General features: G+C 39.5%; 1 protein-coding gene and 1 long non-coding RNA gene across 3 annotated transcripts; one reads left to right on the forward strand and one right to left on the reverse strand.

The window, feature by feature from the left end:
• Nucleotides 1-2,752: 2,752 nt before the first annotated feature.
• Nucleotides 2,753-26,663, reverse strand: LOC148399654 (uncharacterized). 2 transcript variants are annotated; one of them, XR_015857862.1, is made up of 11 exons: nt 23,114-26,663; nt 22,585-22,772; nt 19,939-20,188; nt 19,456-19,553; nt 18,671-18,784; nt 9,133-9,180; nt 8,689-8,802; nt 6,371-6,477; nt 5,964-6,272; nt 3,764-5,728; nt 2,753-2,949 (listed from the first exon to the last, which is right to left on the reverse strand). It is a non-coding gene; the product is annotated as an uncharacterized LOC148399654 (long non-coding RNA). The 2 variants fall into 2 exon arrangements; XR_015857861.1 differs by having other exon boundaries at nt 22,585-26,663.
• Nucleotides 16,831-25,406, forward strand: dkk2 (dickkopf WNT signaling pathway inhibitor 2). The gene is made up of 4 exons (XM_088372661.1): nt 16,831-17,263; nt 23,434-23,587; nt 23,891-24,025; nt 24,338-25,406. Exons 1-4 carry the CDS (start codon nt 17,051-17,053, stop codon nt 24,586-24,588), a joined length of 753 nt encoding a protein of 250 aa, XP_088228787.1. The 5' UTR covers nt 16,831-17,050; the 3' UTR covers nt 24,589-25,406.
• Nucleotides 26,664-27,178: the final 515 nt, after the last annotated feature.

Below are 27,178 nucleotides of genomic sequence, written 5' to 3' on the forward strand. Positions count from 1 at the left end.
ATATACTATATATACTATATATATATATATATACTATATATATATACATATATACTATATATATATAGTATATATATATACTATATACTATATATATATATACTATATAGTATATGTATATATACTATATATATATATGTATATATACTATATATATGTATATATACTATATATATGTATATATACTATATATATGTATATATACTATATATATGTATATATACTATATATATGTATATATACTATATATATGTGTATATATACTATATATATATGTATATATACTATATATATATGTATATATACTATATATATATGTATATATACTATATATATATATGTATATATACTATATATATATATGTATATATACTATATATATATGTATATATACTATATATATGTATATATACTATATATATGTATATATACTATATATATGTATATATACTATATATATATATGTATATATACTATATGTATATATGTATATATACTATATGTATATATGTATATATACTATATGTATATATGTATATATACTATATATATATGTATATATACTATATATATATGTATATATACTATATATATATGTATATATACTATATATATGTATATATACTATATATATATGTATATATACTATATATATATGTATATACACTATATATATATGTATATACACTATATATATATATGTATATACACTATATATATATATGTATATACACTATATATATATATGTATATATACTATATATATATATGTATATATACTATATATATATATGTATATATACTATATGTATATATGTATATATACTATATGTATATATGTATATATACTATATGTATATATGTATATATACTATATGTATATATGTATATATACTATATGTATATATGTATATATACTATATATGTATATATGTATATATACTATATATGTATATATGCTATATATATATATATATATATATGTATATATATATGTAATATGTCTTTTCACCGTGGGATGGTAGGAAATGCAATTTCGATCTCTTTGTGTGTCTTGACATGTGAAGTAATTGACAATAAAGGAGACTTTGACTTGTTTAGTGATGTGCATTCCAGTGCTTTAGACTCATTTCACTCAAAAGTTTCTTTCAACAAATCGTCCCCCCCACACACACACACTGATCCTTTTTTTTTTATATATATAAATTAAATAATCAAAAATCATGGTTTTTATAAATCAAATAATCAAAAATCATGGTCAAAGCTTCACGGAAAGTGAAAAGTGCCACACCTGTCCTCACCCCCACTTTCTGATTGGCTGTTTGATCTGTGATGTCACTTGGACACTCCATTAGGTACACCGCCATTTTCAAGTGTACCTAATAATAGGCCACTTTATTAGGGAAATATCATGGTCAAAGGTCACAGGTCCTCGGGGCCGCGTTCCAACATGTTTTCCAAGTGACCCTCGTTAAGCGCACCTGCGTGAAAACTTTTAGCCACTTTCAGGTTCAAAAGGAGCTAAAACTTTTCACGCACCTGCACTTAACGAGGGTATCACTCGGACACTCCATTAGGTACACCGCCATTTTCAAGTGTACCTAATAACAGGTCACTTTATTAGGGAAATATCATGGTCACAGGTCCTTGGGGCCGCGTTCCAATATGTTTTCCAAGTTACCCTCGTTAAGCGCACCTGCGTGAAAACTTTTAGCCACTTTCAGGTTCAAAAGGAGCTAAAACTTTTCACGCACCTGCACTTAACGAGGGTATCACTCGGACACTCCATTAGGTACACCGCCATTTTCAAGTGTACCTAATAACAGGTCACTTTATTAGGGAAATATCATGGTCACAGGTCCTTGGGGCCGCGTTCCAATATGTTTTCCAAGTTACCCTCGTTAAGCGCACCTGCGTGAAAACTTTTAGCCACTTTCAGGTTCAAAAGGAGCTAAAACTTTTCACGCACCTGCACTTAACGAGGGTATCACTCGGACACTCCATTAGGTACACCGCCATTTTCAAGTGTACCTAATAACAGGTCACTTTATTAGGGAAATATCATGGCCACAGGTCCTTGGGGCCGCGTTCCAATATGTTTTCCAAGTTACCCTCGTTAAGCGCACCTGCGTGAAAACTTTTAGCCACTTTCAGGTTCAAAAGGAGCTAAAACTTTTCACGCACCTGCACTTAACGAGGGTATCACTCGGACACTCCATTAGGTACACCGCCATTTTCAAGTGTACCTAATAACAGGTCACTTTATTAGGGAAATATCATGGTCACAGGTCCTTGGGGCCGCGTTCCAATATGTTTTCCAAGTTACCCTCGTTAAGCGCACCTGCGTGAAAAGTTTTAGCCACTTTCACGTTCAAAAGGAGCTAAAACTTTTCACGCACCTGCACTTAACGAGGGAATCACTCGGACACTCCATTAGGTACACTGCCATTTTCAAGTGTACCTAATAACAGGCCACTTTATTAGGGAAATATCATGGTCAAAGGTCACAGGTGTCAAGCTCTAGTCCTCGGGGCTGCGTTCCAACATTTTTTCCAAGTGACCCTCGTTAAGCGCACCTGCGTGAAAAGTTTTAGCCACTTTCACGTTCAAAAGAAGCTAAAACTTTTCACACACCTGCACTTAACGAGGGAATCACTCGGACACTCCATTAGGTACACCGCCATTTTCAAGTGTACCTAATAATGTGTATAATAATCACAAAATATTTAACACATTGGAACAAAAACATACATTTGAAATTTACAAGCTTGTTTATTGAAGAAACCACATTTCACAATATTAAAACACTAGATTTTACTGTTATTTCAAACTCAACATTTTGAGATGTCTCGGAATGCCATATGGAGGAAAATCTTTCCAATCAACGTCACCATCCAGTTTTGCTGAACTTGACGTTGATGCAGGTTTTGGTTGACCGCATGCTGGCATCTGTGAAAACAGAATGGATGGATCAGTATATATTTTTTTAAATCACTAACAATCATAGCAGTTTCAAAGATGGATCGGTAAAGGTTCTGTATATTCCCCCCTTGCATTAGCTTTGTCATTATAATAATAATACATATAATATTATGATAGCATAATAAGTTGTGAATTCCAAATGTTCAATTTAAGTTGTTCCACACTGTTGATTAATTTATCATGAAAGTTAGCAAATCGAGGTTAGCTTGCAGGACCTCACATGAGTGAGAGCTATCGCCCAATACATTTTACCTGCATGTCAGCCAACGTTTAAGTTCCACACTATGTTTGTCGATTAATTCTCAGGAAAGTTAGCAACACGAAGTCACCTAGCACGACCTTAGCAGAGTGAGAGCGAGCGCTATCGCTAAATAAAGCTTACCTTTCGACCAAAACACGGACTTCGTTGAACGATTCGTTTGAACGAATCCTTTGAGTGAACTGATTCTAAAGATTCAGCTCACTTAAAAGAACTGGAATGCACATCACTAATGCGCAGAAAACAAGTCAGGCTCTCTTAACCACAAGTCTCCCCGTTGTTGCATAACGGCCGGCGCATCCCTTCCTGCAATATGGTTAGCCGTCAGCTTGGAGAAAACGTGCATAAAACAAGTGGTGTTTCACTGAGTGCACTGTTCTTTCTTTCCTTGGCAAATCATAAATCTACATTCTGACTTACATAGTTCACGCAACACGTTCACTGACTGATCCGTTGATGCACGGTAAGGAAGGCAGTTTACCCATTAACTCGTTCGCGAACGGCAAAATCAGGTTTCGTTACCTCACTGATCCGTTCTCGCGATGAACTGGAAATGAAAATCACTCACTCACTGGCTCATTCGCTCACAGATCCGTTTGGTTAGTGAACAGGAAATGCAATTGTCGACACGTTTGTGAACAGGAAGTTACGTCATTTTCTTCTTCGTTTTGTTTTACGGCGAGGTGGCACCAGCTTCAATGCGCATTACTGACACCTACTGGTTGAAATCATATGAACTGAAAAAAGAACGCATCACTTTCGTTTACTCTCGTTCACTCACGAGCCAACACTAGAAACTCAACTCGTGGTGTTTCCGCACCACATTTATGTAATATTTGCCATAATGTCACGAGTGTATTATGGCGTCCTTATGAATGGTATTCATTTGGAGGGGCTCGTGTCGGACGTGCGAACATAAAGAGATCATACTCGCCGCGTCAAAAGTAAAACATCTGCCTCGTAACTCTGGATGAATCCGAAAGGAGGCGAAAAAGAAAAAAAATCTATCTATCTATCTATCTATCTATCTATCTATCTATCTATCTATCTATCTATCTATCTATCTATCTATCTATCTAATCTCAACACAGCTCTAATTGTCATTCCTATTGATTGCTCCTCCATAAGAGCCTCTTGAAAGTAATGGTGGTACTAAAGTTGGTTGGATAGTTGAATTTATGACCCTCTAGAACATAAAAATGGGGGTCTGTCTGATGGTGGACCTCAGCAGCAGCACCTGCAGGAGGCCACGGCTGAGACGAGAGGTAACAGTAGCTGTCAGTGTGACAGATGGCCGCAAGCCGAGCCCAGATTTGGTTTTTATTACAACCATCGACTGACTGCGTGTGCTCTCTTCTCGTGAACTGAACCGGGTCCTCCAGATCTGAACCCCCGGGGGAACAGGGCAAACCCAGTTAAATCAGAGAAAACTAATCGCTCGTTGGCTTGTTTCTAGCTTGGTTGGTTCGTTGGTAATCGACAGTACGAGGTGGATTGATTTCAGCAAAAACATCCGTTTCTGACTAAAGAGCAGAGAAAACGAGATTTTTTTATCTTTGCCTGACGTGTGCTGGTCAGACAAACGCAAAATAATCTGACTGTTCCATGATGGATGAACCTGGTCCAGGTACAAAGAACACAGGGGAATTTGATCCATCAACTCCGGCGCAATGAAACACTTCCACGCTGTTCGGAAAGAGCCCATTACAAAGTGTCAACTTTATATCATGTTTCCTTAATTCACTCAACTGACCATTTGGCGTCAAAAAGCCCCTGAAAGGCACGAGAAGCAAGTTACAAGTTGCCAAGCCGACATCTGCGGCAAATTCAAGCGGAGGCCCCTGGGTCTAAATGTGAAACACAGGCGAAGAATGAAGAAGTGAAGATTGCAGTTGAAGACGCAGCTGCCTTGACCTCAGGATGGATGGATTGGCAGGGGGGGGGGGTCTTCGGAAAGTCAAAGGAGGATTTAAGTCTAGAGGGAGGCCGGCATGATATTTGTCTTTTTTTTTTGGTTGCCATGAACATGAATCCTTTTTTTAGATTTTGTTTTCATTAACACACAATGAAAAGAAATGGTTGTGAAATCATTGAAGGGGTTTTTGAACACCATTCTTTGTCTTATGGTGTAATATGTAAAAATAAAAAAATAAAAATAAACCGATTTCAAAAGAGCCATTATTGTCCGACGAAACCGACTAAGCGGTCGTTTAGAGGAGCTGGCAGAAGAAGCGGCAAAGGATGCCTCAGCGTTGAGTCAGCTGACCTCCCGCAGCCTCCAGGTCTTTTCCGTGCTGGTCTTCCGTGTGCACAGATGTCTGCTCGCTGCGCTTCTGGCAGCCTCGCTTGTCCACTTTGGCCGTCATATGCTTTTATTTTACGTTATGACTCTACGTGCTGTTGCCATGGTCTGTTTTCACGCCATGATGTCATCAAATGACGAAGCAGATAGATGCTTCTCCTTCAACACCCCGTTTCTTTTCCCTTCTGGGAAAAAAAACCAAAACATAGGTGGTAGCGAAGACTACCAAAGTCTGGGCCGCCACCATCTTTCCTAACAGCTGTGCCGAGATGTCGCAGTGCGTTGGCCTAAGTATTGAAGCCTCCGCAGCCTGGCACTGCGCCAGGTGCTCTGCGGCAGCACAACGATATTCCCGACAATCCAGAATGACTCGGTTCACTTTGAGGCTAACAAAACACGTTTGACGCCATTAGCGAGTACCTGTGATGGACCGAGAAGTGATGGCGATTTCGTCCCCGCCCTCGCTGCTATTTGTCTTGGATGTCACGCCGGCCTTTGATCCCCAATTTGCAGTGATTCGTCAAGGGCTTCGTCCTTCCCGTTGGAAACAATGCGTCAAACTGGAACAGTAACACAATCACATGCCGACACGGTCAAGCTTGCAAATGGGAGGATAAATAAGCTGATTGAACGCAGATTCCAATCGCTGTGGCCGGACGTGCAAATGGTCTGCTGGTTTCCTTGATCTTCCGTTCAGTTTCCGAGTACGTATAAATAAAGCGGCACAACCTGAGAAAGCAGAGGAACGGATCATTATGGAGCATAACAGTAATCAACAGGAAAAACAGGCTATGGGAATAATTTGGGTTTCTGAATAAAGAACTCACATCAAGCCATTTCCCCTTTCAATTTAGTGGCGCAAATTCAGGTTCCAGAAATGAAGATGGCATGTTTAGAATTCCTCTTGACATACTCGAACACGATCGCCGTCGCTCTGTGGAAATAACGACCCCATATGGCCTGCTTCATCAATCGGTATTTGTTGCATTCATTGAGCTTTTCCTCTCTAAAATTGGTTGACTAAAAATTGATTTATTGATTTCAAAATTTGAATAAAAAAATGATACAGGTAATTGAATCATGAATAAAGCCGGGTGCAATTAATTGGCCGATATTAAGACTTTAAAACGCAGATTATTTTTACTATTATTATTTTTTTAAACAAATGAACACATCACAACAGGCAAAAATAATGACATTCAAACATGACCCACCAAATATTGTGTAGAAAAATCATCCAATTTTTGAAGATTTTTCTCTGTTATGAACCGTAATGAAATACTTGAAGACAAATTAAAATCAGCTAATAATTTCCCCGTAATTTAAAAGAAAAGTTAGATTATTAATTTTTCTTTTTTTTAATTAATCGGCCGATTAATCAGCTATGGTAACTTTATTCTGCCAAATATCAGAATTGACATTAGCCTAAAAACATTCTTATGGGTCGGGACCATCAAAATATTACTTTTGGATAAAAACAAACTTAAAATGTTAAATGCCATCTGAACTAGTTCTAAAAAGATGCCACGAGATACAGTAGTTTTATGGTTACATACGTCCGACAACTTTTTGCACCACAACATTTCTGCAATGGTAACATGAACAAAAGACCAGCTAAAGTGAGCTGATTAATTACTCCCCTTTGATTATTTTGAACGAAAGACAAAAAAACCCATCTGTTTCACATTGCAACATTGTTGGGCGATGACAAGCTGATAAAGAGCAAAAACACAATTCCCAGATCGGGACAATCGCAAAATCTGACATTCTTTTTGTTGCTCTGATCTAATATGAAATTCATGACGGGGTTTTGGTAATATCAGAAATATTGCATTTCCAAGAATTCAACAACAAATTCCACCCACGCGTCGAAAAAGATATCGATTCCAATTTCTGCTCCTTTTGAACAATCACAGCATTTAATGGAGTTTACGGGAAATTGAAAACCTGAGCAAAGGCACGGGCTGCAAAAAAAATAACCACTGTTGACAGATTCAATCTCGGCCAGTACCTCTAAGGGCTTATTTGGAGCCAAAACAAGACAAGAGTGCCTCGTTTTAGATTCAAAGTGGACTGCACAACACATTGGGGGAAAACACGCTCGGCGTACCCGGCAACAGTATCAAATATGCGACCCGAGGGAGCGTTTGGACTTTTATGATGTGGTGCGTTCGGATGCCAGCATGTCATAATCTGCCCCGATGCGCTTCGCTCACTCAAGTCAACGCCGCTGTTGGACATCAATAATCCTGACATTGATTTAGTGCCGATAGCACACATTCTGACACGGAGAAATCCTCTTCTTCAGTTTGGAATTCCGTTAAAAGGCATTACGGCTCTTTCAGATCAGAAAATGCATTGGAGTTGATTTTTACTAGATTCTATCAACTTTTGGGGCCAAGGATGCAATCAGGCCCACTTTGATATTCGTATTAACTCTACCATGCCAATTTTTTTTTTTTTTGGGGGACATATTGATTTCTGACTGTTGTAGAAAATCAGATATTTTCCTTCAACCTTTTGGCTAGTTTTCACATGAAAATAATTCTGACATCAGAGTCTTGACACTTTTTGGGAAGTATTGAGAACCTGAAATCAGTGATGCAGATTTGCAACAACTACTCCAAGATCAAATATGAACTTTCTTTTCATTCCTATTTCAAGTAATTTTTTTTCTTTAATTTTCGCAATATAAGTTTCTTACTCCAGTCGAAACCTCCGACTTTATGACGAACTATACACATAAGGGTTTTTTGGCATAAACACTGAACCACATGAACAACAAAACAGCAGATGAAGAATAGTAAAAAATAAAAATGCTTTCAAAAGTTGCTGCTGACAAGCACAAATATAACAAGAATAATAGTGTTTCTTTTATCTCAAATATAGGAAATGTGTCTTTCATCCATCAACAGAATCACGCACAAAACAATATGAAAAATCATTGTGCGGTTGGCGCGCGACAATGCTTAATTGTATTTTTTTTGGGCTAACTATTTATTTTATGTTGGTTGACTGATGACTTTTTTGTTCTTACGGTTTTGCCTTAAATGAGGAAATAATATTATAAGTGTACATAGTTCAAACATACAAAGATGAGAAAGGCCCCACTTGTGACAATAAATAAAAAAAAATATGTTTTTACTGTTCATGTTGTGCAGTGTACTCCAGATGAGCAAGTCGGCAAACCAGACGTCGTGGCTGTTGTAGTACCAACACTTGCCAGTGAGAGGCAGCATGTTGCAGCAGGGAATCTAGACTGGCACAGTTAAAAAATAGAATTAGTAGAAGAAAATAATAATAAAAAAAAACAAGGAGTATAATCATTTCTCGTCACAATCAAGGAGTTTATGGCTTGACTGAATTCAATGTTGACTGCAAATAAGTTTTATTTTTTAAAATATAAATATTGAAGAGGGTTAATAGGCAAGGGGGAAAAAATTACTTAATTAACCCCACATAAAGAAAAAAATGCTCAGGATATTTTTTTTGAGTTTTTAATTTTCAACTCCTGCTATTTGAAAGGGACAGGAATTAAAAATTAAACCATAGTGACAAAGTTATCCAAATTAATTTAAAATGTGCATACCTGACTGGTGCATATCATCAAATCCATTGGTCACCACAGAGAAGCTACCTAGAAAAACAAACATTGACATTAAGTCACTTAAGAGATCGCTCTGATATCCAAGTGTTTAGCTGTGTTTGGTCATGTGACCTCTCCAATTGTCATTGGAGCAAAAATTGTCTGCCGCAAATGCAGGGTACAGGAAATACAGATTTTTTAAAAAAGTAACCCAACCTAAAAAAAAAAAAAAAAAAAAAAAAATGCTGCCCAGACAACACCTTGCATTGCTTCAGGTAAAAGGATTTGGTTTCACGTCGCCTCAAAGCAGCGGAAATGTTTTGTCACTTTTGTTGCTGTCTCATCCTCGCCTAAGGACAGGATCATCTCTATTGTGCCGCTGACCACAGACATTTAGGCTGCTTCTCAAGGTGGTTAAATTCTGGGCCTTTCAAAATGTGCCCCTTTGACGACTTTGAGAGACATACACACAAAAAAACCTCAACATTTGGCAACAAAAGACATTTTAGCAACTATTACAAGTCTATATGAAAAAAAAAAACCAAGATGTTTTGTTGCTATATATATATAACTGCACCTGCATGAAGTGTTCGATGGTTTCGTCTTTGTTGCTAAACGTGAGACTTTTACTGCGACGAGCAGCCTTTTGTCCTATAAATCACGCCGTTAAAAAAAACACACTACGATACGACGAGTCCATATGATAATAGATCATAAAGAGACAGCCTGTGATTTGTCTTCAGAAGCCGTGCAGCTGAACATGTGTGAAACTTCGGATCAAAGATGGCCGATTTGACGCATCTGATTGATGGTCCATTAAGGCATTGTTTTGGCGCTCCGATGTGTATTTGTCTGTATCCAGGCTGCGAGAGCGATGGGAGTTCGAAAACGGCTCCAAATTGTCTGATCCATCGGAAAGGTTCGGCGCTCGGCTTATGGGTGCCTTTTTTTTTTTCTTCTCAATTTTTTATTGATGCTGGCTTGTTCTCCCTCGCAAAACAATACCCCGCAGCACTCAGTGTCATTAGTGCCAGACTTTAATCCTGCAAAGAAATATCATCCAGTGTTTTATTAGTTTTGCCAGGTCAAACTGAATCCTTTTCAGTGCTTTTCAAATATTTTCCATCTAGATGTTTTTGCTCCAGAAAAGAAAATCAAAGTTCTCAAAAAATTTAGACCAAAATTTCCACGCTAATATGTACTAACTACAGCAATAAAATTAAACAGATGCTACATTAGCTATTGCCTTAATATGGACCAATTAGGATACCTCTCTTGCGGTGATAGCATTAGCTTATTTCTATTGTTGTACAATAACAGTGGCTGACCATTAGCGTGAGCGCTAACATATGAATATTGGTTGAAGATTATTTCAAACCAGGCAGCAATTTGTGGAATTTAAACCACAATATGTAAAAACTGCCTCGAATTGGCAGAATAGCATCTCATTACGTTAGCACGATAGCATCACTATTAGCGCTAACAATATTGGTCACATTAAAACCCTAATGGAGAATGTTTAGTTTGTATTTTTAGCATCTTCAGCTTCTATGATGTTAAATTACGTGAAACTGTTCTGCACGAAAAACCGAGAAACAGCAAGAATCGTTTTTGTCATTCTCGTCCGGCGGGATTACGCAAGGTTATACAGAGCAGACACAAAAGTCTCCCGATGAGTGAGGCAGCTGCTGTCGTACTTACACAAAAACCGACCACCTCTTACTCATAAACATCATGTGGTTGACAGCTACTTGGAGAAGAGAGAATGAAAACAACCTTGGGCAACGAGCCACATTCTGCTTCACCGAGACATGATCTGATCATGTCTGGTAAATTTCCAAACGAGCTACAAATGAAAAGCCCATTCCAAATTGCGTGGGAATGCTTCTGTCAACCTATGAGGGCTCGTCTGATGATCAACAATCATCGATAGATGGTTCTCTGTGGATTTGTCTTTCTTACATCACACAGATCTAAATCTCATGAACAATCACATCAGGTGACTGAAGCCCATAAAAAAAAAAGTTTGAGCACATGGTCAAAGAGAAATACGTAGGTAGTGACATCAACCGTTGCGATAAGCCATCAGCTAATTGAGCAGGTGCCTCCAAGGCAAGATCATGTCAAATATGAAACGGTTAAGGTCACATGAAAGCGCACGGTCATGAAAAGCCACTCTGATTTGCCGACATTGACTTATCGCCGCTGGTGCGTACAAATCATTTGCTTTGGCGGAGAAATTGAAAACACGCGCCCCAGGAATGAGCTTTGTCTTTGTGATTCTCTTTGATAGGGACAAAGAGCAAGCAATCACAGAGACACATGTGGACACTGGTGAAAACACAGGGCCGAGGAGGACCGCGACGGGTGGCGGCCATAAATAAAAACCTCCCCTGACATTTTGCTCTCGGCTATAGTCTGATGAATTTTTGCCGCTGGAGGGGCCTCCGGAGGTTAAGGGGAGGATATTGCCGATGTCGCCGATGAAAAAAGGTCACGATGGAGGCGCACTCCTGAGAGGAATTCCAGCGTGATTATTATGAAAAAGAGAAGTGAGTGTCTGGAGAGGAAGCGGTCATTCAAGAGGGGCCAATAATTCAAGGAAATGAACTTCTCTTGATGGCAGAAAGCAAGAATTTGCAGGTTGGCCCTCAGCTCACCTGCGCTTTCCAAATGCTCCTCTGCTACTTAAGTGGATTTTACAGATATCTGCACTTTCCTTGATTATTTACTTTTACAATGGGGCACATCCTACATTTTGAAATTTATCTATATCGTCTGGACTCTCAATACCTCGACGTCATGGCAACTGATTTGATTGGAGGTGGCTACAAAGTCTTACCCAAGAAGATCAGAGAAGCTGGTTTGTTAACACAGCAGGAGGCTCTTTGAAATAGATGAAAAGTGAAAAAAAGTCACGGCGAATTCTTTGAATAAGAATAAGCCAGAGGAAAAGATGACCTCAAAGATTTAGAAACAAAATCTTTCACAGTCGATTTTTTTTTAAATACCATGACCTTAAACAACGTCAAGCTCTTCATCGGTGTCAATGTTCAAAGATGAACAAAGATAAACTTGTTCTCCTCTGACGACTCAAAGCGGCAAAGATAATTGACCGGGTCCTCGAAAAAAGATTTTTCTGCTTTAACTTATGAGCTGAAACTTGACATCGGTATCCCACTGAGCTTGCGAAGGTAGCGGATTCCGATTTTCTTTTTCTGTTTCCATTTAAGGTCGCAATTGGTTGCAAAGACAAGGACAGGCCAAGTACGTTCCGAAAGACATCTCTTCAAAATCAAAAGCAGGCAGGAAATGTTTGGGGATTTTTCTCGTCATAATGTCAGGAGGAGATGACTGATCACAAATGTGGCAGGATTAAAAGCTCTACCAGGAAATTGCTTTTTGATAGAAGAAAATATACAAAGAGGTGGACAACATCACAAGTGCGACGAGGGCACAATGAAGGCATTGTGTCGTGTCGGTCATTCAAGCAACGACAACTCAAAGATTTTTTTAAATGGCGGACCAATCGCTCCAGATGTTATCTATCAGCCTGATCCAAAAATCTGTGAATTTAGAGATGAACTTGGAATCAATGGTGATGATAATGATCGAATTCCAGGAAACACTTGCTGAAAGAAACTCACTCGGAGAAGACATTTCCAGAAGGTTGAATTTGTACAAAGTGTCAGTCTACATAGAAAACAATCGTCTGCTGTGGACGTTTGGTCAAGTTACGCATAAATGATTGAATTGAGATCCAGTAATATGCAAAAAATGACAAGATTGTTTTTCCGATGTATTGATTCGCTAGGGATTTTGGTTAGATGTTAGTGATTAGGGTTAATTTTTATTCCAGCAATACTCTATTAACATAGATGATTATATTTGTTGTTTTTGGGTGAAAGTATAATGTCAAAATAAAAGAATGTGTGATAAAAGTTGACATTTTCAAGAGCCTTTGGTCAGACTGTAAACAAGTCTGCCAATGTTAAGCAAACTTTAAAGTTAATGTCATGCAGAAACCACAGTTTTAGACTTACAACTGTTAGCAACTTTTGACTTAACGCTCAATTTGAGTCTTGAATGTTTAAGCTTTTATAAGAAGCAGATTCAAATCTACTTTTTGGGCCATTTTAGGAGCACTTTAAATGCTCGCCAATAATTCTGTCTACCTTGTATCCCGGGTGCAGCATTTCAGCGTTTTTAGCTAGCATAAAAAATATATGTATATGGTGCTTTATTTTACAGTGCTAGCAAAACTGTCGTACAAAGTACATACGTGTGGTGGCCACATCTGGCTTCGATTAAAACGCTATTACTGTCAAAACCAATCAACAATCCTCTGCAGCATTAACAATGTAGCCCAAGTTTCGACATATACGCGGCTGAGCCGTTGCACGTTAAATGTATTATTCAATCCCACAGGTGCGATTAGCAAATATTCTTTTTGACCACATTGATTCACCGGTGTATTGGAAAACGTAAATGTTTGTCATGGAAGACTATTTATAGTCAAAGTTGGTCAGATATGTCGTAGATCTCGCTGCCAGACATCGTCGTTTATTTGTGGCTCGTGCCAGTCGGAACCACAGAATGTGTCAGACTCAGCAAGTACAAATGTTAAGTCATAAAATAAAACTGTTTTTTATATAACCTTTTAATTATTATTATTGTTTTATTATTTTACTTTAATTAAAATTAAATGTATTCATTTACTAATTATAGTACTTTAGTATAAAATCCCACTGCATTCTTTTTGGGAAATGGTCCAAGACAAAGGATGTGACCTTTATTTATTAAAGTGAAAATAACGTCGAGTACAATCACTTTTGAAATCAATTTTTAGCAGTGAGTCATGCAAAGCTACTCGAGCACAGCCCAAGATTTATTCTCAAAATAAACGTACAGTCTTACAATTAGCATAATTGCATCAGCGTAAAGTTGTTTACGTCTCAGCAGAGTCGAGCAGCTGTTTTTCTTAATTTTTTTTCTGGCTTGGCCTCTCGTCGGTTTGCTCTTAATCATAAACATATGTATGAGAAGTTATAATGTTTTTTTTTTTAATCTACTTGGAGAGAGGTTCAAAGGAGCGTGTCCTGATACGAGCTCATCTCCCTCAAAATGATGGATATAAATTAGCCGCTGAAATACACAAAGTAATATCCTGTTCGGAAACAACCGCTAATGCTGAGCTTTCCCAGATAATCCATCTTAAACGTCGAGTCAAGATATTCCGGTAATTTAAAATAACAGCAGTCGTCTGCATTTCGAAACGCCTCCCCCCCCAAAATATTTTTGTGACGTTCAAAAGGTTGCGCGGTCTGGAATCAAGGGCTAGTTCCTCCTCGTTTGCGAGCCCCCCTGTTGGCCGCGCTGCGTCATCACATCTAAAGAGAAGGTGGGAAGAGCGAGAAGGCCATTTGTTTATCGTGCAGTCTGGGTGACGCCCGTGCGCGGAATCAAGCGTGACTCACGAGTCGTTGAGCCACCAAACAAATGAAATATTTGGGAATTTCCAATTTTGGATAATCAATGGTAGACCAGCTGGGTTGCTCCACTGGGAAAGTTCTGGACTTGGTGATCAATGAACTCCAAATGGTCCTAATATTATTTGGGTAAACATTTTTTTACATGTCAAGGTTTTAAACGAGAAACGGACAAATTACTGTCATTCTGTCTCGTCTTGGACTCCGAACACTCAAAAAATAATACTTCCCATTATCGTTTTGCCTCTTAGCTATCGTCACTGTGCAATAAAAACCACATTGTGCAAAAGAAAAAAAAAAAGTGGGCTCTTATAACCATAGAAAATCTGAAATTCACGTTTTGCATTGGCCGCCAACATGTTGACGGTGTGACATGCACTTAAAAAAAAAACATCAGGCAGCAACTATATTCAAATTTGACGCTGTATTGCAAATAATAATTTTAATATTCCCCACATGAAATCATTCAAAGTTTGGGTTAGGCTCTTTGCGTCCAACTGTGCAAACAAAAGCGGCACAGCGCTGCGCTGTCTGTGAGGCATTAGTGACCACAAGAAGCTCATCTGGGGACCAATTTTGGGTCCTCCACGCATCTCATCTGCTCTGCTCGTCCGTCAACTCTCAAGCGCTTATCACCACGGCAAAATATAGACGCGTTTGACCGGCAGGGTTTCTCATCTGTACGTCGTTTTCAATGTCAGGGAGGCTTTGAAGCAGATCTTTGTAGGGGGGCTACCGGGGGGACACTTTCACTTCATGTCAGCTGCTTGCAATGAAGATAGGACGACATGCATCTGGACTGGAGTTGGACTTCAAAAATGAGCAACTGCAACGGGGCTTTTTCTATGCATAATTCACCAGCCGCCATATTAGGCACACGTGCGCACTCTTAACAAGGGCTGCATCGAATTTGGGCTCTGACACGGCATCACAATCGGAGCCGGTGTTATTGTTTCGTGTCATCAGAATTTTTACAAGAGTTGCCAGTGTTGCCATAGAAAATAAGCTGAGTGGTCAATTCACTTCAGATGATCCACTCCAGATCACTTGATCCTGACAGGATGGTTAGCAAATTATTATTTATGAATTGTAAATTGTGGGGCTGCTTTGCTACATCCAGAACTGGGTGACTTGTCGCAGGGTGCTATGAAACCAAATTATTTCAATGTATGTACTTGTTTAGTTATCTTGGTAAGGCAATTGAGAACAGATTCACTTATGGTGAATTGTTTTTCCGAAGGGGTTACAAAAAAAAGCTAATGTGTTCATTCCCACAAAACATGTCAAATAACGTCTTTTTTTTTTTTTACACAATCTAGAGGCACCCATTGAAGGCTGGCTGGGCTGGGATGAAACCAGAACACCAGGAAAGCCTTCTGACCTCAAAAGCTATCCATCAAAGGCTCCAATTCAAAGTGTCAACGTCCATTGTGGGACACAATAGAGGAGCGCCTCCGCCGGGGAGTGGGAGGAAGTATTGGACGTGTTTGATGTAACTGTAGATGCTCCAAGGTGATTCTCTCTCTCTCTTTTTTTTTTTTTTTAATTACCTTTGTCGCCCATACCAGATACTTGCTTCCTGCCCAGGGAAAAAAGAATAGCATAGCCAATAGCCATGTGGTACACCTGCACAATCGAATAGGATTCAATATAAGGTGTAGGGATGAGTCAAACTATTAGACAGCTCTAATGAACTACCAGACTACCATATGTGACCAGATTAAAAAATATTTTCTTTTTTTTGGAGTTTATATGCAGTATTCTGTGTATCTGCTCTATGCAATTTCTCCCCTTCTTTAAAAATCCAATAAAAATGAAAAGAATGAAACAGCAGCCAAAGATGGTCCAACTCTTAACTGGCGCACATGCTTTCTACATTTCCAACAGTCATCCTCCAAAACTGCACTTAAAGTGCAATTAATTAAGAGGAATAAAAGGATTTTGACTCCCACAAAATCCCATTTACAGCAGTTTAACCCCGATTTTTCCATTTCCTGCGCTGCACTAAATATAAGAGGGTCAAGTGCTCAGTTAAATACACAGTGTATGATTTTTTTTTTTTTTTTATAGTATGCTCCCAGCGGGGCTGCTGGTGCCGGCGGGGCGCCAGACAACACAGCACACACACATTGGGATCACTTTCAGCCTTTGTGTGTGTGCTTGTAGGGGCGGAGGAAGATCGCTCATTAATCCTATAAAGGGCCGATCGCAAAGCATGTTTCGCACTCACTCATTCCTCGGCACAAAGGCGGAGAGAAGAGAGCACTCTAGCCTGAACTCCGTAGAGAATATTCATGACTTTGCCTTGACTTCTTTTTTTGCAGGAAAAAAGATTTAAATGATTCTCGTGACTTTTGCTGTGTGATCTCGGAGAAGACAAAGCAGCTGTAATCTCGGCCGCGCACATCCACTTGTTTTTCTTGCGAGCAAGGATGACGCTGCTGGTGCGCACTCGGATTAAACGCTGGTTCCTAATGGTCCTCTTCGCCACCGCTACGAGGTGTCAAGCGCCGGAGGGTCGCCCTAAACCTAACTCCATCAGGCCGGTTCTTCTTGCGGGTGCTGCGGAGGATCAGGAGCCCATGGTCGCCGTCTCCAACCGCTCGGCTGCCGCGCACGTCAAGAAGTTCAACATCTTTGCGCAGGTATCTTTCTTCCATCTTCACTTTGATTGGACGTATTAATAGTGATGATGGGCGACCCTATTGTCTTAGGTCATAGGATTGTGCAGGTGTACCCCATATTTGCAAGACTGCGTTCCGCATTGTATCGGATGATACCTTTTTGTTGAGTCTATTTTAAATTGTAGCATCTTTGAAGTTGTTGGCATCATTTATTTTTTCCTGACTATACAGAAGTTCAAACTTTGTGCAATACAGTATTCCTGGTGACTTATTTTATATTTTCTAAGGATGAATCACAAATTGACTTGCAAAGTTTACACTGATTTTACAAAGATTTCAGTTTTTGACAAACCTCAAGTTAATTTTTAATCATTTTTTGGCGAATTTCTTTTCTTTGCCTGACTACTGTCTTGTTTTTTCTTTTAAAGATACTCATCATAAAAATTAGATAACTCTCACGTGACTTTTTACTCTAAAAATTCAAATTCATTCACATGTTACACTGTGTAGAAAAATGGAAATAATGTCATTTTGCAGCTTAAAAAGAGAGAGAAAAGAACCTGTGTCTAAATTTTCCATTTTTGCTAGTGAAGCAGCTTGCAGCTTCGGATTAATTGTACAAGTGACCATAAACAATTTTGGTAGTGATTAAAAGGCAGCGTTACGTTTACTACAACTTCTGTGTTAGTCACTTGACTGCATTCCGTGCATTTGCTCTGTACAATCTCTCTTCATCTACAAACATAATACTTGCCAAACAGCTGAGAGGACTTTTAAATAGTTAGCAGTGTACCATTTCAAATAAGGCTTCTTTATGTCGACCCCCCCACACCCCCCATAAACTCCTAATTGCCTTTGAGACGTGACGCCACTGTGCACCTCCACAGTAAATCATTAACGGCAGCACAAATGTGAGGAGAAAAAAAGTGACCAGTGGGGGGGAAGTGACCAGTAGGTCCAGGCACGCTTGTCTAGGCTTTTTGGTGTCATTCAAGTCAAGATTAGGGGGTTCTTTTTATCAAGGTGAGGTTGGGGATTTTTTACAATTCTCATCCTGCTCTTTTAATACTAAAGTGACACATTTGAGGGTTGAGAAAGGAGAGGAACCTAGGTGATCTTTAACAAAGAAAAACTGGGGCAAGATTTACACATGACTGCTCAAATTTCAGTAAATCAAAATTAATTGATCTATAAACTGAAATTTCATGTCAATATTTTTAGGAAGCACTCACTCTGAGTAAAAGTTGACTCAATTAATCTGACCATAGTTGAGCGTTAGCATAACCACAAAGTGCTTTTCAAATTCTGTCAAAGCGAGAAAAATAACAAAATAGTATAAAACCAATATTCGACTAATATACATGATGTATTCAGACACAGTTAAGTAGTAAAACACAATTAACAGAGAAGTAAAAATGCACAACTTACATCACAATGGACATCAATCTTGTACCTGCGAAGAACTTCCACCTGTCAAATGAGTCGTCCAAGCATATGCCTGTCCTATTTGTTGCGTTTCAAAAATACTGCCCTCTAGTGATACTGAGGATTTAAGAAGAGAAAATAGGTTTAAAAATACTGCCCTCTTGTGATGCTAACAAAATGGTTAAAAAAATAAATAAATGTTTGGCTTTCAGTTTGGTGGTAACAAATGAACTGATTTGATAGATTTGAGCGTTCACGTCGGCTTTTCGAAAGTTTGACTCTGTTAGTGGCATGAATCTTCTCATTGCAACACAATTTTTTTATTCATTTATTTTGCTGCGGTTTGTCTTTTTTTCAACGTGGCCCTCGTGACATGTTCAGTGGCAGCTGGCTGTGTGCAAACTGCTGAGCGTGCTGACATCCTGCCCTGAGCCAACAATGATGTGAACGTTGAGGCGAAAAACCTCAAGCCGAAGCCTGCCAGACCTCAAATTTGAACGCCTGCTTGCACCTCGTCCACTGACAATATAGGAAGCCATACGTGTGTGTGTTTGCGTGTGTGTGTAGACCACCAGTCTACCAGCAGTAAAACCAGGCAAGTTATGGCCATAATGACATTCACGACAGTGTGTGTGTGTGTGCACGCGCCAGGAGCTTTTCCACACTTGTAAAGTTGCGGCCTAAGCCGCATTAAGTGGCTTCTACTGTATAACATTTGACTGGCCCACTAACGGTGAGGCCATTTACAAGCGGAATAAATCAGGAGGTAAAAAAAAAAAGTCTTTCACTTGACGTACGCGCTGTTGCCTTTTATTTAACAGACCTTGAAGGCGTCGGAAACCATCCGTGTATCCGTCGTCATCTGGTTTTCAGGACCATTTCAAGTCTGCAATGAAATTTTTTGGAAACATCAAAAACAGTTTTGGGCTTAAATGAAGCTAGCTTACAATTTTGTGCTGCGCAAAGACAACTTAGGCTTTCATAAAAATGAACATATGTTCTTGTGAACATCAAAGATACCAACAGTAGCGTTGTGTTGAAGACCACAGTATCACAAACTAGGACTTGCCTGAGACCAGAATTTACAGAGACCAAGACTATTGAGAGTCGAGACCAAGACCGTAAAAGCCAGCAATTTAAAAAAACAGTTAGAGTATTTTCACTTTGATTTGTTGGTCCAAATTGTCTTTGATGCTGGCAAATTTACTTTTATGAAAATTTATGCTAGCTACTGTCAATTATTTTGTCTTTGACGATTGAACAAAACCAACCTTTTTCAGGTGGGTGGCGTGAGTCTCCGCTTTTAAAAGTCCTGCCAGCCTACCCCGCCAGAGCCGCTTGTGAAGCGACCTTAATGAGCTGAGAAAGTCAGGCGGAGGTGTGGCGGCTTGTTAGCGCCGTCGTCGGCCTCCCGTCCGGTGGCCTTTCCAGTCTGCTGCTCCCTCGGGTGCCGGCGGGGGCCTCCAGCCCGAACCTATTAGGCGGGGCCTCCCGCGGCGACCTCATTCGCCGTAATTGGACCTGTTAATGATAGAGGAGAGCCGCGGTGATTTAAAAGACATTGTCTGAGTGTAACAAGTCGGATGTCGTGTTTCCTCTAAAGGACGCCGGGGTCCAAAGTTCACAGACGTGTTTGGTCTGCTAAAGGACGCCAGCGTTGGCGTTTGACGGCCGGGGATTTTGGTGGTGGTGATTCACCCTGAGTTTATGTGATATCTGCTGGCTGTCTTTTGTTTTCTGTTTGTTGACTTGATGAGGTTCTTTTTATTGGACCTTCTGCAACCAATTATTTTGTCATCCACTGATATAAACCTTCAAGTGCAGAGTCACAGGGATCACGTTTTATCTTTTCCTTTTAATCAAGTAAGGTTCATTCTGGCTCGCGTCATGTGTCACTTTTTGCTAGGCAAGAACTTTAATGCGTCTCGCCGACTATATTATTATTCCTGTTTATGTCAAGCGTTTGCTGCTCGGCAGACTTTGCGTACGTCATGTCTTCGAGAAGCCAAGTCGAGAGTATGAGACAATTTCGGTCTTATTGATGCTCAGGTCACTCATTTGCGGAATACTAAAATTGGTTTCGCAAAGGCTAATGAAAATAATGTGAAATAGAGGAGGACATTTTTTGGGGATTGCCGTGGGTCACAGGATTCTATTTTATCTTTCAATCACGAGATTGGGAAGGAAGAGGATCAAAATGTTCACGTGAGAAAAGTTAGTCAAATTAGCTCAAATTGTTGCTTTTAAAAAAAAAAGTAAAAAGGATATCAAATGAGTTGCAACAAAGTTGAGTAAGTTGGCATCAATGTCCTCATTGTTGTTTTTTTCTTTCTTCACGCAAAGTTCCACTGACATGAGCTGTACAGCGGAACCGTGTTTTGCTTGTAAATAAGGGTTCCACAACGCTGCTTTTTAGAGATTGTTGACCCCGCAGCACGAGTCAAAAAGGGTTTTGTGGTGGAAGGAGGGGGGGGGGCTTCCCTCATGGCGCTGCGTCTGTCTCCATCCTTATCGCCTCGGCCGGCATGCCGTGAGTGGCCGCTGAGTAAAATAGCTCTCGGGGGCCACTTCCTGCGCGGGATCATCTAAGGCTTTTATGTGCCGAGTAAAAATAAGGGACAACAGAGACGAGACGCATCCCGATTCAAGCCACACGTCCCTCAGAAGTAGCGAGTGAGGCGTTTTAAATAACCGCCTGATAAGGTGAGGTAATCAGATGGAAAGAAGGAAGGGGGAAGCTTGATTCACCACATTTCAAAGACTTGATGGAAGAGGTGAGGCCCAGTTCTTCTTCCACACCTACGACGTGGATACGAGCCTGAGACAGATTCAACGTACGTCGTAGTGTGAAGCTGCGAGCTGTCCGGTTATATAAAACGAGAAAGAAAGCGCATCATGTCTCGTCCCAAAGGTTAACAATCGCAATTTTTGTGGAACCAGCAAGGAATGCTGGTCTTTCAACATCTATGCTTCGAAACGTTTCAACAGACTTCTGTTTTGGGCGGCCATTTTCATTTTAGGATGAGTAAGCCAGTTTGTGAACTCGCCAAGTACTGTAACAAAGTTCTACGTTTTTTTGTTGCGGCAAATATGTCTCATGAGACACCATTTTTAATCTAAGTTTCTTTTTCTTGCTCATGTAGGAAAAGATCACATTGTTGCATTGTCAGTTTGTGTTTTCAGAAAGAGAAGTTCAGAAAGGTCTTTTGTAAACAGCTTGTTATGGCGTAAAGGAAAAGTCTCATTTGTAACTTGTGGCAGTTGTTCCTGAATTAATTTTATGTTGCGGCCAAATCTGGTTTTGTTCTAAATTATACTCCAGCAATATTCCCCGCAAGAATGTGGTTGCTTTGAAATGCTTTGTCTCATTAGCGTTAACATTTGTCATTTGTCTCTGGATAAGTGAAGACACTCATCAGTCATCCAATATAAATTACACAATAGGATTAAGGATATGTTAAGCACACATGGAGGATTGTTTGTGTCAGAATTAAATACAAAAAAAATCAAGTATGAAAAAATTAACTAAAGTGGTAAAATTTTTTTAAATGTAACAAATATACCAGGCCTATTTTTTTTTTTTAAATTTTAGGACTAATTTATCATATATTTCATTTTTTATGTTTCATTTGAATTAGTTTTTTTTCTTAATCAAATGGCCTTTTCATCATTCAGTATTTTATAAAATATTAACATATTTAATACATGTTTAAATAGTATTTAGATATCAGTATCAACTTCACGGAGGTGGAAAACAGTTACACACCGATATTGACAAACAAACGAGTATTAACGTTTTCAAATGTAGGAAGTAAAAGTATAAAAGGAACATTAAAAAAAAAAGTATTTGCACCTCCCACCGCTGTATAACGATCTCAAATATAAAGATGTTATAGCTGTCGAAACGTTTGACCAACCTGATTCGGCGCACTACTGTTGGTCACGTCTTGGGCACAGTAATTCACTTTTCTAAATTTGATTTGTGACAGGCTTCATGTCCAACTGCTCTGCTTGGCCTCCCAAGTCGCACAGCAACAGCGCTTACACGTGTAAGGAATTACACCGAGATGCCGCATCTTGCGATCCTCGAGGAATTGGCAGTGGCCTATAAAACAAAAATAAAAAATCCCTATTTGTTAGGCTGTAGCACATATTTTTTCACTTCTCAACAACATTGAAAAAAAACAGGGAAATGGAGGGAAAGAAAAAAATCTGTAAAAACAAATGGAGGAAAAAAAAATGAAAGAAAAAATGTCTGTAAAAACAAATCCAACTTACAACAAACCACGCAAACAAGACTGAAGGAGTATGATTAGTGGAGGTAATTACCCCCGAGGTACGACTGCAGGGATCATTAACGATTGGCGAAAGAAATCTAATTGCTCCAATTGTCTGGAGTGCATAGAAATAACAACAAGGACATGTGAGAAAAATGTCCGCGCTTACAAGAGTCACTGGACATCCTCTTCAGGAGACACAAAGTGATTGGAGGGAGGCACAAGGCGGTGTTATCTTCGGATGAGTCACGGGTTCAGACACAAAAACAGCCGGTTGAATAGGGGGGATGAAAACATTTGCAAACAAACTTTGCCTTTCAATAACAATGCACATTTCCACCCATCATGTCTTTATGTTTTTCAACCTTTACAGTCTTAAAACAGCCGCGTTAAAAGAAACACCAATAATTGGAATTTTCAAAAAACTCGAAAAACGGCCGGAAAAAAAAAAGTCAGTTGTATTTAAAGTGATTTTTTACGTTCCCTCAGCAGGTGTATCCGTGCAGCAACGACAAGGAGTGTAGCATGGGAAGTTACTGCCACAGCCCCCATCAAGCGCCCTCGCGTTGCCTCGCCTGCCGCAGAAGGAAGAAGCGCTGCCACCGGGACGCCATGTGTTGCCCCGGCAACCGTTGCCATAACTGTATGTCGATACATCATGCTTTAAAAATAAATATCAGGGCAGTGAAGTACTGTTTATCATGGAGAACAAATTACAAACCCAACATCAATCGGTGAAAATCTGATGTATGATCAGCTAAACTCCAAATCTACAGCTGTAAATAACGATTTAAGAATCGAGTTAGTTTGCCGATTAAAAATTGTTTTCCAAAATCCTGGACAATTTTACATTAAATACAATTCATCGATGATCAAAATGAATGTACCAATTGATTCGCTGTCGATTAATCGTTGCACCTCTACTTTCATCTTTCCAAATTTTCAGATATTTGCTTGGCAATCTCCGAGAGCGTGATCTCGCCTCGCATCTCCGCCTTGGATGAACACAACAAGCTTACCGCTAAAGACCACAGCTGGAGGAAAAGCACCGGGAAAACACAGGCCAAGCATTCGCTTAAAGGTACAACGACATCCAATTCGATTTTGTAGCCCTTGGTTAAATGTGGACGGCTGCCAACCTTGCAGTATCCTAAACAATCAACCATTATGTGATCACTTTCATAATCGATCTTTTGGACCGCAACGTACAACGATAACCTTGGGCAATGAACCACATGGTGCTTTTGTCTAAAATCAAAGAAACGATTGTCTGATGTTCTGGAGCAGCATCGCCTGGAAAATTTTGGAAAGGCAATCCGACTTTAAGTTTGACATCCATGTCCCATTTTTCAGATGCAGGATCACACAACACTGTCCTGTTTTTTTTTTCCAGGGCACGAGGGCGACCCTTGCTTGCGTACGTCCGACTGTTCCGAGGGCTACTGCTGCGCCCGCCACTTCTGGACCAAAATCTGCAAGCCGGTGCTGCGACTAGGCGAGGTTTGCAGCAAGCAAAAGAAGAAAGGCTCACACAGCCTGGAGATTTTCCAGCGCTGCAATTGCGCCAAAGGCCTCTCGTGCAAGGTGTGGAAAGATGCCACCTCGTCGTCAAAGTCCAGACTGCACATGTGCCAGAAGATTTGAAAGAAGAGGAGGCAACGTCGTCAGCGAGCAACACGATCAGCCCAGGGAACTTTAATTTTTTTGTAAAAGGACACAACTACGTGGGTGTTATTTTACGTTGATGACATTCAGGGATGGAGGGACTCCAGGCGGAGCCAGATTCTTATTGTTAATATGCATTCCTTAACACGCTGCAAAGTCCATCTGCTCTCAAGTCCACCTCTTATTACCGCTCAAAAGCTTTTCCACAATGACCGTATGCTAGTCGCTAAACGTTAGCGACAGCAACGTAAGAAATAGCAACCATGTCATCTATTCTGTCCATTGTTCGGATTCATTGTAAATGAAATACAACTGTTGTGTTTACAATCTCTAGTTCTGCTTTTCGGCTTATTGAAGGATACGACGGGAAGCTAGCTGGGTCAAACGTTTGATCAGAATGATTATGTGTATTGCTAATCCGCATATTATTTTATCTCCCTCTGTTCCATGACTTTATTTGTAACCATTTCAAAATAAAGATATGCTCCTATATTGTAAATAGAATGGAGGCGACGATGATGACATATTTAAGAAACAGTGTATATCGTGTACATATAAGATATAAAGCCTGAATGGTACAGCCAAAAGAATCTAGGTGAGAAGAACGAAGAGACCAAATACGTTAGCCGGCAGATGCATCACAAGGAAAGTTACACAAATACATTGTGTGTAAATGCTATGTATATGATGTTAAGATTGATATCTCAACTAAATATTGTTTTATGTGAATAATTGTGATTGATTTGTTTTGCATATTTACAATGATGGACAAATTAAAAGAATGTATTTTGTATTAACGCACCGAGTGTTATTTTGCACAACATAATGATCACACTATCAAGATCAAGAGATTATTTGTAGCAGTTGGAGTATGATCAAATCATACCGTATGTTTCAAACTAACATATTGGATGCATATTTTATTGATACAAACCATATTTTTAATGAAATGCTTACCATAAAATGTGCTTTTTGTGTGTAAAAGTTGTTTTTCATTTGTCTCAAAACAATAAATAGTCCCAGCCAAGCCTCCAGTAAGGATTAGGTAGGACGGACAGAAAGGTAGAGAAGGTAAGTTGGAATCGTGTCACGAATCGTGACACACTCGGAAAAATCTTTCGATTCATTGAAGCCAAGTCCAACACATCAAAAGACAAAATCCCTCAGGAGCTATGGAGGACTGATGTTTTTTCAATTAGCCAGTTTAGGATACTGCTGAACAAGATTGACACATTTTCCATAATTCTACCAAAACATGTGAGGGAAACGCTTGTGTGTTTATGTCTGGCGGAGAAAAATTCCACACTGCCGTTTTCATGCTGCGCTTTGAGCACACCCAAAGACTTCATGCGCAAGTTATGAGTGAGACAAACAATTCTGAACTCACATCTGCACAACAGTTCTGTTTATGCGACTTAAATATGACCCAAAAATAAATAAAAGCGTTGGTTCTTCTGACATGTGGCAACATAATGTGAATTTAAACATGATCTGTCTCCTTTTCCTCACTGTATGCTATAAATAACAATCTTTGTGGAATTTTGCCCACAAAAATGCAAAAAGCACTTGAAAGGCTCTAAAATCCTCCACAACAGCGAAATACAGGTTAAAAACAAAACAAAAACTCCAGACATTTAACCCTAGGCCCCTAAACACCAACCTGCTAACTGTGCGCTAATGCTAATGCCCCCAATTCTAACATAGTTTCGCATATTAGCGCTTCCACTGTACTCCGAATTATATAGTCAAAATTATATATATAAATATAAAAGTACACATGGAAAAGAGAGCTTAAATATGGACAATAATAATGTGGCCCTAAATCTGACAAAATAAATTTGAGAAGTTGTTATACAATCAAAGCACTGCAACTAACCATGCATGAAGAACAGAGAAGACTAGGTACCCGTTTTGATTTATTTGTCTTAAGCAATAAAATAATAATGACTATAACATTCATATTTGGGTTTAGCTTGTCCAACATCCTGACAAAGTTTGACTCAGCAAAGTGATGAGAAGCTAAAAGTGTAACACAAATAGTGCTACAAACGTGACCACCGACCTTTCTCTGAGCATTTGCCAAGAACCGTCTCCATCCTGCTTTGGACGTGTCCCGAAGGAGCACTTTGAGGTGGATGCGGATGGAGCACGGTATTGGAAATACACACAACAAACAAGTGCAGCATGTGAATGTGCTTAACACGGAATGTGGGCTGTGTCACGGGAGATTCACAGCTTCGCTTTGATCGGCAATCGGGGCTTGATTTACAAGGCCTGGATCGAAGTTCGCCACGCTCCGATATTGGTTGTTCAAAAGTTTTTTTATTTTTTATTTACTGGAGGTGAAGCTTGTAATGATTCCCCGGTCGAAAAATGTTAGATAGCCGGTACGAGAAGCAGTGCCAGGGAAGAGCGGTCATGCTTCACAACTGTGAGCTGATGTTGGATGCCTTAAATCATGTTTTAGTGCCTGAGTGTACTTTTTCTTTACTTTTTTTTTAATCTTCAATGAAATGGGAAAGATATCAATGTGAAAACTGTGTGGATCAGAGCGGTGAAAATTAATCGA

This window comes from Syngnathus floridae, chromosome 4 (genome assembly GCF_059516105.1).
Source record: "Syngnathus floridae isolate MCC-2025c chromosome 4, RoL_Sflo_1.0, whole genome shotgun sequence".
In the NCBI taxonomy this organism is placed as follows: domain Eukaryota; kingdom Metazoa; phylum Chordata; class Actinopteri; order Syngnathiformes; family Syngnathidae; genus Syngnathus; species Syngnathus floridae.

Coding starts and splice junctions, on each gene's coding strand:
- dkk2 (XM_088372661.1), top strand. CDS start 17,051: ATGACGCTGCTGGTGCGCACTCGGATTAAACGCTGGTTCCTAATGGTC. Junction 17,264..23,433: donor AGTTCAACATCTTTGCGCAG/GTATCTTTCTTC, acceptor ACGTTCCCTCAG/CAGGTGTATCCGTGCAGCAA. Junction 24,026..24,337: donor GGCCAAGCATTCGCTTAAAG/GTACAACGACAT, acceptor TTTTTTTTCCAG/GGCACGAGGGCGACCCTTGC.